The sequence below is a fragment of the Parasteatoda tepidariorum genome, chromosome 8 (assembly GCF_043381705.1).
Source record: "Parasteatoda tepidariorum isolate YZ-2023 chromosome 8, CAS_Ptep_4.0, whole genome shotgun sequence".
Taxonomy (NCBI): Eukaryota; Metazoa; Arthropoda; class Arachnida; order Araneae; family Theridiidae; genus Parasteatoda; species Parasteatoda tepidariorum.
The window spans coordinates 73,287,721-73,303,416 of NC_092211.1; the positions used below are offsets into that span (position 1 = coordinate 73,287,721).

The following is a 15,696-nucleotide window of genomic DNA, read 5'->3' on the forward strand; positions in this document are numbered from 1 at the left end:
AACACACACATATATATATATATATATATATACTATTTTATTAAATTGAAATTATTCATTAATAAAATGAATAATAAAAATTTGTAAATATAAGAAAATTTTATGAGGACCTTTTTCTGGAAAAAATGAGTTTCATAATTGTATGCAAAATTTTTTTGAAAAGTTAAAATGTAGATATGGGGAAATACATAATAAGAGAAATTAATATTAAGGAGTTCAAAGTTTGTCAGCTCTATCTGTAAATGATTTCGTAGCTTTAAACATGATGTGCACAAATTCAGCAAAATATTTGAAGTAAGCTTTGTAAACAATAACAATAGCTTCTTATTACGTGAACATTTGATTATTTGATCAAACGTTATGATAGTTTTTTCTTCTTTTTTTAGTTTGAACACTTTGCATTAGTGTATCGGAAAGATAGCCACCGATGTAATAAATAAAAAAGAAGCCTCATTTGGAGTGACTTTTAACCATCTAATTTAAAACTTTAACGGAAGTCGGTATAGCGTATACAAATAATGCTAAAACTGATTTTTTTCGATGTACCTTTTCTCAGCTCCTAAATATGATATTGCTTCAGTTCTTATATTTACCTATACATGTTTACTCTATGATAATTGTTAATACATATTTTTTTCAGAAAATGTTTTAACAGAATTATGAACTTATAACTTTTAATGTTTTTCAAAGTTTCACCTGTTAACGCTAAAACATTCCCACAGCATACAATTGATATAATCTCAAATATCCCCAAAAAATTTCATAGCGAAATCATAAGTAGTATCTTAAAAAATGTACATCGACAAAGGTCCGTTTTTAACATTATTGATATACAATGCCCAACCAACTTCCCTTAAGGACATTAACCCTTTAGTCTAAATTTTTGGATTAAAAAGTTTTAAAATATGCCTCTAAATACCATAATTCACTCACTTGAAAAATGGAGGGAATAAGCTAATTTTTTTTAAAACTAACGGCATCCTATTCGAGACAATTTTGTATCATACAGACAATATAAAGCATGTTTGCTAAAATTAAATTTCGTCATTATTATGTGATTTATAGAATGAATAATTCGCTCACCTGTTTTCAGAAAACTTAGATTTTGGAGGAGAAAGATATTGAAGTAACCATCTATTTAAAATAACATGTTCGTGTTTTCAATCCTAAATAACTATTTCGTATTGATTTTAGATTGTTCCAGATTACATGATTAAAAAATTCAGTTCTATACCTGGTATGACTGGTATTTGTATAGCAGGTCTTTTCAGCGCTTCACTGAGCACCATTTCATCGTGCCTGAATTCCGCTGCTACTGTAACAGTTGTCGACTTCATTAAACCTCTGTACAAGAGAGGAGAAATTTCTGATGTCAAAACAGTATGGTTGGTAAAAATATTATGTGAGCACCACTTATTTAACAATATTGAAAATATTCTCTTTTATCCCAGCTAGAATGTATGCAATAACATTTTGCAATATTTTATTGGGAGCACAAATTAGTTCATTCCATTTTTTTTGTATTCAAAAGGGCATTTATTTTTAACCAAAATGAATGAACAGATTAATCAAAGTATTGTCCATCGTTGGCTACTACTTTTTCTCACCTCTCAGGCAATTTTCGAATTCCATCTCGAAAAAATGTCTCGTCTTTTGAGGCGATCCAAGTTAGGAGCCAATTTTCGATTCCTGCTAAAGACGTGAACCGATGACCTGCCAAATTGTGCTTTTGCATGAAACTCAAAGCGATATAAACTGAATATCATTGACAGATGTCTAACCTCTCTGAAACTACCGAAACTAGCCGTTACTATGAAACATTCATAACAGCCAGAGCCATCTTTTGAAAACCGGACGAATTTGTACTCCCAATAGTTAATATTTTCTTACTTTAATTTATTAACTAGCAATTGTGTTCTAGAAAACACATCTTAAGAATAATAATTAGATTTTAGTTTCCGTCGTATATATTTTCAATATGTTAGGACAAAGTTTTTTGCGTGAAAACTAATTTTGATATTAATAAAAGCGTGCATTTTCTTAAGACTTATGCTTTTTTTTATTCTAATTTTGTGTAGATGTTGTAACTGTACAATTTAGTATATTACTTCCTGTTAACATCTTATCATGTTTGGCACAAAGTAGTCAAAAATCAAGCTCGACCTAAATATTTGAATTTTAAGTTACGTGATGAACTACGATGGTTCAGTGATTAAGGCACTCAACAGTCATAATGAAGAACTGGGCTTCAATCCCCAATGGCAACTTGAAGTCCAAACATATTCATATTGATGGGTCCCAGCTTGCCTGGAAAGTAAATGAGACGTGTTTGCCATGCTGACCCCATTGCCACAATCCTGCCGTTTGTAACAAAAGTGTGGAGCTTTAACCTCTATAACTTCCGTTCCTCACAACGGGTTGTAGCCGGAATGTTTAACTTTAAATGCTCAATACTGACCACATTGTCACAATAATGTCGTTTGTAACAAAAGTGTGGAGCTTTAACCTCTATAACCCCAGTTCCTCACAACGGGTTGTAGCCGGAATGCTCAATTTAAAATGCTCAATGCTGACCACATTGCCACAATCATGACTTTGGTCACAAAATTGTGATGCATTTACCATGTAATCCCTGGCTCACAACGGGTTGTAGCTGCAATGCCTTGCTTAAAGTTACGTGATGCATTTTAGTAAGAGTTAAGATAATTATTTTTTAATTATTATTTTATTAGGTGTTGTTTATGGTTGTGCAAGCATTGGATTAAGTTTCTGTTTCCTCGAAGTTAGAAGCCTTGTGCAACTCTTAAATGTTATGCTTAATTCATTAGAAGGACCTATGTTGGCTGTATTTCTAACAGGAGTTTTAACAAGGAAAGGAGGTGATAAGGTAAAATACTTATTAATGCTACGTTTGAAGTCCTTGTACTACTACAATGAATAGTATTTTGTAAAACGGTATCCCAGCTGAAAGAAAAAAATAGGAAACTCGGACAGGAATTTTACGTAACTTTAGTTTCCTGGATAAAACCGGGATGGAAAAAATCGCAAATATCGAAGTTTTAACGAACAAAACCTCAAATTGAAAAAAGAAGAACAGTGGAAGGAGAAATAAAAGTATGTATTAAGATTGAGATTCAAATTAGTTTATGAGAGGAAACTGGTTAAAAAATTGGAAATAGGACAATAGTCCTTAGAAGCATCAATGTAGGAAATACCGAACAAATGCATACTGGGAAATGGTTCAAACCTGAAGATGAATCCATTGTTAGTAAAAAGTTCTTCAAGCATTTATTATTTATCGCTAACTTTATCAAGGTATTTTCGGGTTTATAACAAGTGAGAGATTAGCAATGCTCAGTTTATGCATACTTTAGGTTTTGTTCACCACTATTTTTGACCAACGGTTTGTCCAAACAAAACAATTTTTTCAAAATTGTTATTATAAATATTAAAATAAGAAATTTTAAAGGAAAAATATGTCATTATTCCAAGTCCGAGAGCGTTGAGAAACCTATTAGCGCTGAAACTATATTAGTATATTGAATACCTATTACCATTGTAGCTACTGCCATAGTACCAACAGTAGATATTATCATACTGTAACAAATGTGATTGTATCTTCACGAAAAAAATGAGACCAACTAGTTTACGCCAAAGTGGTGCAGTAAAACACCATATAGAACTTTTCGTTATAAGTGTTTCCCTATGCAAAAAGAATATTCTTTTACACTACAAGATGCAAAGTATGGTAATCATTATTCAGTAACTCTAAAGTTTTTAATTATATTTCAGCAAGATACTACACGCGAAATAGTTAGTAAAATAATTTTTACAATACAATATACAGTAAGAAACATTAATTTAGGATACACCTATACAATATTTTTTTAAATTAATCAAATTTGTTATTCAAACAAACATCCAGTGCAGAAGAGAATATTATCGTGAAATCGAACAAGGCTGAATTCCTAAGAAATCAAATTCTGAGTACCTGACTTCATTGAAATTCGATTTCTCAGGAACTATTCGACCGATTTTGCTCAAATTTTGTACCTTGCTATATAAAATTGCATTCTTAAAATTGATGCAAAAAATTGTATACCTTGCAATTAAAAGATTTTTCAACCATTCATAAATAAAATAATAATAAATATTAAATGAAAATTATTTTTTGCATGGAATTATATTTGGATAAGCGAATTTTTTAATTGTGTGTAAAAGTCTTTCAATGCGATTTAAAAGTTCTCGAGATATGGCTAATTACGCAAAAAGTAAAATAAACGTTAGGGGGTCCAAACTTTGGAGCACACTCCTGATCAAACTTGGGACCATATTTCCCAGATGGGAGCAACTCCCTATATTTTAAGGGTCAGAAATCCGGTTTCATAGAAAAAAAGGTACGTTTATTCAGAAAAAATACGTTTTTGTGTCTGATTTCATAACATAAAATATCGTCCGCACTTATTAACTAGAATATTTGAGGTCACCCCTTGAGCCACCAAAATTGAGTCCTAGAACGTCAAAACCCAATGATTAGATCAAAATTATTCAGCGTGGTTCGTTTTTTGTGTGCACTGTATGACTAAAAGCATACTAACCTTTTTATAACAGATTACTTCTGAGGAAAAATCTAACTTTCATCCTCTCTGATGGATTGCACAAGCGAAATATAGATCATCTGGCGACAAAATTGGCGCAAAATAATTTATCCATGAATGGAATAAATGCGTCTGATCTTAGCATAAGCTTTCTAATTAATTTTTGGAGTTTAGATTTAATTATACTCTATGAAGCGTGTGTGAATGCTTGAATCTTTATTAATTTAAAATAGCTCCAAATTCGGATAGGTATTACATTACAATTTTTATTGTACATGGATGATAATTAAATATAACTGGCGTCAATAACATTTTTCTTGATTTTTTATGGCTCTAAAAAAAGGAATAACTCCAAATATTTTGTCATGCATGCAAAAATTTTGTCAATTTATTACTATAACTTAATTAATTATAACTACTTATTGATTATAACTGGCGTTAATAATTTTTTTCTTGATTTTTTATCGCACTATAAAAAGGAATAATTCCAAATACGCAGCCATGCAAAAATTGCATTAATTTATTACTCTTTTATAAAAAAAAATTGAATAAACTAATTAATTTTTGTCCTGAACTCATTGTAAAAATTTTAACAATATATATTATTAAATTTTTCCCACGCTTTCAATAACTTAAAAAAAATTATTACATGAGAGAAAAGAAAAAAGATAATTTGGTAGTCATCAAAAATTTTTTATACTTTCGATCATTTTTAAGATAAATGTTTATAATTTGGAAAATAAACATGAACATGAAAATAATTTAAAATTACTTTTTTAACGTTATTGAAGTAAATGTAAAAAGAGTATTGTTGAGAAAATAATGAGAAGTTTACATGTTTGAGAACTAAATATTAAAAATCATGTAATAGTTACTTAGAAGTAGTGTATTTTTCAAAAATAAATGTAATGTATTTCAGAGTATCTCTTTCTCTCTGATTGTGGGTTACATAGTAATGACGTGGATTGGGTTCGGATCACTTAATTCCAAATATGTCCAACCTCCATTGCCACTTAGCATTGATATGTGTCCATCTAGGAATGTTAGTTCTCAAACGGACATTGCATTTTTGGAATGTACAACTACGGGAAATTGTACATCTAGTATTTCCCAAACAGCAAAGCCAACAGAGTAAGTATGTTATTCTATATCAATAATATTACAAAGTAATTGTATGATGTAGGGCTTTAAAATAAATATTACAGCTGCTGTAATAACTTTCTTTACCTTTAGATACAATGTAGACCCATTAATCACTTTTATTTATTGCTAGCTGAGGAGCTGCAATAGTTTATAATGTTCTTTACAGTCTTACAGCAAAAAGAGAGACAACCGAAGTAGAATACTTCTACATAATAAAAACTAATCTAATTCTCATGTTCAGTGAAATACACTGTAAAATTTTTTGGAAAAAATTAGTGTAAAAAGTACGACACCCTGAGTGCAGCAACCGTAAAATGCACTTTTACCGTAAAATTATACTACCGGAAACTTTAGAGTAATATACAGTAAATATTATTATATTATGCGGTAAATATACGGTATATATTACTGTAAAAACTATGATTTATCAAATATTTTTGCTCCGTAAAATTTTACCGTGGAAATTACACTCTGGGTGGAAGAACTTTTTTCCGTAATATGATCCGGAATATTTTTACAGTGTACAGTAAATAAAAATAATCATATTTATAGATATATTGAGACGCAAGGAGTTAAATAAATAAGTTTCCTGTATTTTCGACTATTGTTTCATTAGAATAGTAATAGGCCTTATTAATATTTTATAGGTATTTTTACAATTTACCTTGAGGATTATGACACTATGCTATCTATTTCTAAAAATATTTGCAGCTGCGCTTAAAAATTAAAATTAAAATTCTAAGATAAATCAGCTTTTAATAATTGCTCCAAAATACACAAAAAATAATATTTTTTGTTTACTGACAACTATTAAATATTTGCTTAGTTGTTGACGTCACATTAGAGTTAGACTTATGGACTATTTGTGACTGTCTGAGATAAATTAATCCTTCATGAGATCAGAAAATAATTCTAGCGCATGCGTGCTTTGCAATACAGAAACGTGAAGAAAAATGGATCAAATAACGGCAAAAATTACTGACATTCAGGGCACCAGTACTTTTTACTGTAAATTTCATTTTTACAGTTAAGTTTTACCCAAAATGATAAATCCATTACTTTTATACAGTAGTATTTAATATAAAATCTCTGAATCAGTCTAATTAATTAAATATTACTGTAAACATGGTGGTATAAAATTTCCCGAGCAAAATGGATTTTATGACAAAATAGATTTCATGAATGCTGCACTCAAAGATGTCAGTACTTTTTACCATGATTTGATCGAGAATTATTTACTGTTTACAACAATTTAGACCGGACAACGAATGGTGGTAGTAACTATCCGGCCTGCGCACCATAGTTTCAAATTAAATGTGGACTTTTCCGTCTTTGAAACAGATGGGGACATTTACATTAGAGGGAATTCTGATCCACTGAGGCATGTTCAGAGACAGTTCGATCAGACATCCAGTCCTTAGCATGGTGAGGCTGTCCACGCCGACTAGAATACGCAATAGACCAGACAACGCAAACTGGGGTATAAATATATGTTGTAAATGAAACAACAAACATATGATAATAACGATAAATTTAATTCAAACTTACAGATACAGCATTTTGCTTAATATTGACCGATAACTCAGATGTATGAGCCATCTGATAAGGTATATTTCAGACAATGTAGAAGTCTGGTGCGTTACTTTTTGCGTTCGTGAAGTGTCAGTTCTTTTTGTTAGTTTTCTTATGACACTAGATTAGGCAATGTTTGATTTTACTACTTTATAAAAGCAATCATCAATGTGACGCAGTTTTCTCTGATATTGAAATTATTTAAAAATGTTCTAAAATTACTGTAAGTGAATTTTAAAACTATGCATGAACATCAATATTTCTACAGAAATTAATTGGTAATAAATCTAATTCTTGAACCATCATTATTATCATGCATTGAATATTTTTAACAATAAAAATGAATGTGAATCAGCAAAAGAGTTAAATTATTTTTAATTAATTAACAATATTGCTAATTGTGTAAATTAACAAAAATATAATTATTATTCATTAAGGAATAAATACAAATAAAAGTCATATATTATATTTCACCCCCGACTTTTGAAGCAACGTTTATTATTTAAGCCTAACATATTTTTTTAATTGTTTTTAGGGATACTTTTTATTTATATAAAATATCTTTCCTGTGGTATTGTTTCATTGGATTTGTTCTAACTCAAGCTGTTATTTTTATCACCATTCTTGCAACAGGTAAAGTATTTTAACAATTATAATTTTAAAAGTGAGTGTTCAAAACTGAAAAATTAATCTAGTCTAAGTGTCGAAATTTTTATTTTTAAAATCTATTAAAACAATTAGAGAGCTTACTATAATATTATATTTAATCAGGATAGCATTTTCATGAAAGGTCCTGGGCAAAACACCTTTATATCCATATAGGCATTGAGAAGTTTCTGTCCATTCCATTGCCTTCGAATTCAAATTTCATAATACTAGTGGGCTGCGCCCCCTGCTCGCTAACGCTCGCCAACCGCCGAAAATTGCTACGCAATCTTATATGGTTTGCTTCGCAAACCAAGCTCGCTTCGCTCGCTACCAACTTAGGTACTTTGCAAATGCACAAAATTCTAAGAATTCAAAACAATCATTCAAATCCATATAACAACTTTTTTTTAAAAAAAAAATTACATCTTTTTAGTAAATACTAAGTCATTAAAATAAATTTGAATTCAAATAAATGACATGTAATTCGTTAAACCTATTAGAAATGTGCTATAGTATAAAATCTTAAGATAAAATTTCTAAAACTGATATCTCTTTAAAAAGGTTAAAATTTTGGCTATAATTAAGTCTATTAAAAATTGAAATAAGTGAATTGCAATGGAAAAACCTGCATAAACAAATAAATTCTAGTAAAACAAATAAATTCGTGATATAAATCAAAAATCGTCAAATAAATTCGTAATATATAAATTCGTGAAAAAAAGCGCTTTCGACAAAATACTAAAATAGAGATCTATCGACAAAGACTACTCACTTCTGCCTAGCTTAATAGTATGAGATTGCCGCAGCTGATGTCCTCTGGTTATTTCCGTTTCCGTTTTTAAAAGCGCTATATGCTGAGCCACCTCAGATAGATTTGGCATGTGACATTTTTAGCGGCAATCATTGGTCGATTCGCCGTGTAAGAGACGCGTAACGTAAACAAAACAAGGCAAACGTTGCCACCGGAGGAAAAGAAATACAGCCAAAATTTGGGAACCACGTAAGAGAATTATATATATCAGATTTTGAAGTATCTATTTGGAAATAATATAAAATAACAGTTCGTTTTAAAAATATCACGCTTGAAAAAATGTGCACTAATCACTGCTTGTTTCAAGTTTTTCATTTATAATTGTTCTTTTTTTTGGCGAAATTTGCAGATTAATAAAAATCGTATAAAATGTTTAAATATTTGCACTTACACACATCACAATACCCAAATGCACTTACACACATCAAATTTTTTTTTAAAAAAAAATTGTAATTGCATACATTAAATTTTTGTAACAAATAAAATCTGGCCTTACACACATTTCAGATTTTTTAACATAAGAAATTTGTACTTTCGTACATCAAATTTTTTAAAAACAAATTATTAAAACGAACAACTTAAAATGAACTGCTTTGATGGTTTGGAATCGAAAAACCCAATTTGTATTAACATCGTCATAACGCATAGACTCAAGCTTCCGTCAGTTCATTAACTCGAAAAGCTATATCTTATAAGATTTTCAAAAGAATTTGTTGTTAATTACGAAGCTTTTTTTGTCCGAAAATAAAACAAGGTTTTCTTGCAGAGAAAAAATTAATTGCAAAAATCCTCCAGCAGTTAGAGTATTTTTCAATATAATAAATGAAATTCATTATAAACAAAAGAAGCTTTTTAACTAAAAGCTTCTTTTGTTTATAATGATCTGAATTCAAAATGATTCTAAAAGTAATTTATATAGTTTAAATAGTTTAATTTTGAAAATGAATTAAACATAAACTTATTTTTTCACAATTGTTGATGTAGGGAGAGTAGATATCGACAACGTTAACCTTCATCTATGAAAAGGTACCCCTACATAGAATCGAGTTAACATGTCTTATACTACTGAATTGGAATTGTGTTTTTGTAGTGGTATAGCTTCAGTACTCCCCTACCGGAATTATATCTGTGATAGATTTCGATGAACGGACACCACTAGTTGATTCATTGCTGTTTTGTGAAAAGCCGTGAGAGCTGTATTGAGATCACCGTACTTTTGAATGCTGATCGTGAGTGCTGTATTAGGTTCACGGTCGTGGTTGCTCCTGTGTTGCTATTAGCAATCGAGTGTATGCAGGCCATGTGTGATCGAGACTGAGTAGCAACAGCGTGAGGAGCTGGATAATGTCGCAGTCACAAGTCAACTGTTCAATGTGGACCATCCATCGAAGTAGGCGTTTCAAACCGAAGTAGGAGTTACTGTGAAGAAAGGCGTGTTCAGATCGAAGTAGGAGTTTCTGATAAGGTAGGCTTGTCCATAACACATCCGGGGTGAGTTGCTATCGGGAATGTCGACAATGTCAACCTTCATCTATGAAAAGATAAACTTGTCTAGAATCGAGTTAACATGTCTTATATACTAGTGAATTGGTATGGTATTTTTGTACTGGTAGATACACTACAGTTGCAATCAAAATTTTTAAAATGCTAAATAGGAATTACGAATTGACATTTTTGGTTCAATTGATATAATCATTTTGCTGAAATGGCTGTGCAGTTATCAATAATTAAAACAAACATTTTATCAGTTTTTTTTAAAATAAGAACTATTATCTATTTTCTAAAACACTTTTGCTATCTGTACCCAATTATAATATTTGATAAGTTTTGTCTCTAATTTTGACAAGTTTTATTGTGAGCCCATCTAAGGCATTCACGTAATATTTTGTGCTTAATACTTCAAGTGATAGAGTTCGTAGTTTTTATTTTATTCTTTGTCTTTTTTTATTTAGGCTGGAGAAAGAATGTCATTCCCGAAGACTCACTGTGCCTCAGTCCGGTTACTCGAATTTGGAATAAACCAAAAACTCCAAATTTGAATGATGTTAATAAAGAAAATGAGAAAGACGAAAATTATGATTTAACATTTCGGATGTAAATTTGTGCTATTTTAATATCCATTTCAAGAAATTAATTTGTACATTCCGGAGAATAAAGATTTTAGAAATTAAGAGAACTTCATGTTGCAAGTTGTGCGTGATTTTTTTTCCAGAAATGTAATCATTTCAAAAATAATATTGTTTATTTAAAAAAAAAAAAAAAATTTTTTTAAAAATAATTTATTTCAAAAATAAAATTGTTAAAAATGAAATTGTTTAAAATAAAATTGCTTAAAATAAAATTTGTTTAAAATAAAATTGTTTAAAATGAAATTGCTTAAAATAAAATGATTTGTAAAAGTAATAAAACTTTTTAGTGATATTTCATAAGATAAGTTTATATTACCACAGTAAATTTGCGCTATTTTTCTTTTCGATAAATAAATTTTTACATTCCGGAAAATAAAGATTTTAGAAATTAAGAGAACTTTATGTTGCAAGTTGTGAGTGATATTTTTTTCTCCCAGAAATGTAATCATTTCAAAAATAATATTGTTCATTTCAAAAATAAAATTTTTTTTTAAAAATAGTTTATTTCAAAAATAAAATTTTTTAAAATAAAATTGTTTAAAATGAAATTGCTTAAAATAAAATAATTTATAAAAGTAATAAAACTTTTTAGTGATATTTAATAATATAAGTTTATATTACCACAGTAAATTTGCGCTATTTTCCTTTTCGAGAAATTAATTTTTACATTCCGGAAAATAAAGATTTTAGAAATTAAGAGAACTTTATGCTGCAAGTTGTGAGTGATTTTTTTTCTCCCAGAAATGTAATCATTTCAAAAATAATATTGTTTATTTCAAAAATAAAATTTTTTTTAAAAAATAATTTATTTTAAAAATAAAATTGTTTAAAATAAAATAATTTATAAAAGTAATGAAACTTTTTATTTATATTTCATAATATAAGTTTATATTACCACAGTAAACAATTTTTAGCGTCTTTCAAAACTATATTTGTTCTGATTCATAAAAACCTGTCATATTTAAAGTGCGTTACGTTATACGTATAAGTACAGTTCAATTATCCGGATTGTTCTAGGTCCAAGTGTTTTATTCCATTTTCTTCTTTTTGAAACAAAAAAAAAAAACGTGCAAATGCTTTTTTTTTTCTTTTCAGAATTATAACAAAATATTATTTTCAAAGATTACTTCATATTAAATATTTATTTTCAGAATTATGTAAGGTCGAAAAACAGCTTTTCTTGTTTTTAGGTGACCTTGAAAAGAACCTCGGGTCCTTTCTGCCCCGTTTCAATACAGGTGGCAAGTAGTTTCGATTAACGGAACAAATTTCAAGTTAAATTATTAAAATCTCAAGCTGTTAATCACGCCATTCGCAATATGATACAACTGCTAATCCTATGCCTGGGATAAGAATGAAAGGTAGTTACTTAAAAACTTTCTCAAAAGCCGTTTCTTAAAGTTGACCAATTACACGGATTTTTCGGATTATTCAGATCAGGTTTGGTCCCAATTGGTCCGGTTAATCGGCACTCTACTGTACATCGTAAAAACACGTTCTACATTCACTTCTACGATTGATGCTTGAAAATTGTGCAGTGCACAAAAATAAAAGAAAGATAAGAAAAGCAGTGAATACCTTTTAATCTAATGATGAACTAAATGTCTGAATTTTTTAAGTTTGGGTTATCCAGGAAATATTTGACCGATTTAATTTAAATTTCGTATTTTGCCATATGAAATTACATTCTGTAAAAAAATGTAAAGTTTTGTTTATCTTTCATGATAATTAAAGAAAATAAAGAAAATAATAAAAAAATTATTAAAAAATTTTTATTGTAGGAAGTTATTTTCTGATAAACGAATTTTATATTTCTGTATTCGCTCAAGAAGTACTCGAAACATGGAGAAATACGTTAAAAGTAAAATTAATATTGAGGAGTCCAAGTTTTCGACAGCTCTTCTGACCAAACAATCAGGACCATATTTCCCAAATTACGGCTACCCCTGTATTTTGTGAGTCAGAAATCATAATCCGTAGAAAGGATCGAGATTCAAAGAAAGTATGTTTTTCTTATTTTGTAACATAAAATATCGTCTGCCTTAACTAATTAGCAGTTTTGACGTCAACCACCTCGAAACATTACGATTAAGTTCTAGTACGTGAAAATCTGATAAATAGATTAAAAGTTATCCAAAGTATTTATTTATTTTGTACAGTGCATCAAAAAATTAAAACAACCTGAATAACTTTTGATCAAATAATCAGATTTTCACGTACAAAGACTCAATCGTAATGTTTCTAGAGGCTTATCTCAAAAATGCTAATTAATTTGTGCAGAAGATATTTCAGGGTTACTAAAGCAGACACAAAACGTACTTTCTCAGAATAAACAATTGATTTGGTCAGGCGAGTGATCCACAGTTTCGACCCCTTAAAGTTAATTTTACTTTTGGCGAATTTCGCCATATCTCCAGAACTTTTTAAGAAAATTGAGAAATTTTTGCTCATAATTATAAAATACATTTATCCGAAGATAATTCCAAGGAAAATATAACTTTTAGCAAATATATATTATTTTTAATTATTTCGTTTAATAATAGTTGAAAAAAACTTGAACTGTAAATTTTGAATTTGAATGGTATAAAAAAATTTACATCATTTTAAAAAATGCACTTGCTAAGCAAATTTTCAAGGCGAAATCGGCCGACTTGTTCCAGAGAAATTGATTTTTGAAAAAGAAGAATTTTTAAAATTCGGTTTATCAGGTGAGATTCCGCTCAAATTTCATATTTTGCTATGCAAATTTTCATTCTTTTAAATGATGTAGAAATACGTATACCTTACAATTCAAAATTCTTTCGTCTGCTTTTAAATAAAATTATAAAAAATATCAAATATATACTAAACGTTTATTTTTGCGTATCATTATCTTTGGATAAATAAATTTTATAATTGTGTGCAAAAACTTCTCGATTCGTTTAAAAAGTTCTCAAAATATAGTGAAATGCGAAAAAACTTAATTTAACATTAAGAGGTCTAATCTTTGGATCGGTCTCTTAACCAAACAAATAGGACTCCTATATTTTGGGGTCGGAATTCTTATATATCCCCCCTATAATTTGGGGTCGGAAAACCATATCCGTCGAAAAAAGTATGTTTGTTCTGAGAAATCACGTTTTTGTGTCTAATTTTATTACTTGAAATATGGTCTGCACTTAATAATTAGCATATTTGTAGTCACACCCTCTAACCATTTGGATTGAGTCCTAGAACGAAAAGATCTGATCATTAGATCCGAAGTTATTCAGAGTGGTTCGTTTAATTTTTTTGAGCACTGTACATTATTTTGAAATAGTATAGTAATGAACGTAAGAATAACATGTTTGAAATGTTCATTAAAAAGGCAGGTATTCGCTTAGAATTTTTTGTGCTATCGGGCTAAGCAAAAGTAGTTGCAAATTATCCATAAAAAATTTTTTTCGCAGCACTTTCGCCAATTAAAATAAAAAAAAGCAACATTTTGAATTTCTTAAAATTGAAGCTTAGTTATAATTTTAAACTATCTTTGCTGCATTAGTGTACAAAATTAAGACATATTTATAAACGTATCAGAGAAAGAGAGTCAGATAAATATTTATACACAAAAATTAAAAACTCACTTACGTAAATAGTTTAATTAAACTTGTTATTAATTTTTAAGTGCGTCATTTTTTACAAAACAAAATTCTCACAAATATTTCGACTTGAAGAGAGGTTTAAACTCCCTTATCGTTAGTCTTAGGTACCATCTTGCTTGACAGTGCGTAACTTCATTTACTTCAATACATAAGTCAGTGACGTTACAACGTTTGGAATGAAAACAAACCATTCCTATCCATCCTATCTTTCACTTTTTGTTCATTTTGATAACGGAATGTTAACAGGAATTTAAAAATTTCATAGAATTGTGTAAGCCCGTCAAATTCCTTTAACTAAACACTGCAAGTATTTACTAAGACTTTCAGTTAACTGTTTTAAAACTTGATATTAAGGCTATTTTAAGTCTTGAAATGATTATTTTATGGCTTGAAGGATATGATAATATCCATTTTAAGTAAATAGTATCCTTATTAAAGGTAAAAAACTACTTAATTTGTAAGTTACTTAATTTATAACTAACTCTTGTCTGAAAACAACAAAATGTAATTCTTGTATTTAACAATTAAGAAAAGAACGAATTATTTGAGCTTAAATAAAAGTACATTTTTGCACAATGCAAAATATATTCAATTAGCCCTTTCCAATGAATATCTTTATGTGTTCAACTGTCAATGACTAGTTTTCAAATGGTTTAAAACTTCGCAATATATTTTTTTTAAACCAGGCTTTTCTTATTTTATAAACGGCGTTAAACACCCGATCCAATTCTGGGTTTACAACTATCAAAATTAAACTCTTTAGCCTTGCAATTTTAAACCCAATCCGGAAGAAAAAAGAACTGAATATTGCTTTAAAATTTTATTTATGTCAAAAAAATTTCAGTCTTTAGGGAATAGTTAAGCAAAGAAATTAGTTCATTTTTTCGAAATGAGATCAATATTTAAAGTGAAAGAAAGCAATTAGTTATGAATGAATGTTACGATATTATTTAAAGGATTCAAAGAGCTGGGAAATATCTTTTTTTATGTACACATATTATTTACTAACCGACAATTATTTCTGCAAAAGAACTTTTAATCGAAATAAATAATGTAGCAATTAAAGAAATTCTTATTCTTTAAAAATATATATGTTATTGATAAGATAAATACTTATCTCTGGTAGCATAATTACAACCATTGGCATATTTCATTCTTTCAAGGCGACAGTAAAA

At 29.0% G+C, this 15,696-nt stretch overlaps 1 protein-coding gene across 2 annotated transcripts in view; it reads left to right on the forward strand.

The window, feature by feature from the left end:
* The window catches only part of LOC107443832 (sodium-coupled monocarboxylate transporter 1), a 34,426-nt gene extending 23,477 nt beyond the window's left edge, over window positions 1-10,949 (forward strand). For both annotated transcript variants that reach the window (XM_071184226.1, XM_043042314.2), the window contains exons 7-11: window positions 1,195-1,402; window positions 2,733-2,887; window positions 5,518-5,729; window positions 7,849-7,946; window positions 10,725-10,949. In XM_071184226.1, coding sequence (XP_071040327.1) covers window positions 1,195-1,402; window positions 2,733-2,887; window positions 5,518-5,729; window positions 7,849-7,946; window positions 10,725-10,870 — 819 coding nt within the window. In that variant the 3' untranslated portion in view covers window positions 10,871-10,949. The remainder of the gene's footprint in view (window positions 1-1,194; window positions 1,403-2,732; window positions 2,888-5,517; window positions 5,730-7,848; window positions 7,947-10,724) is intronic.
* Window positions 10,950-15,696: the final 4,747 nt, after the last annotated feature.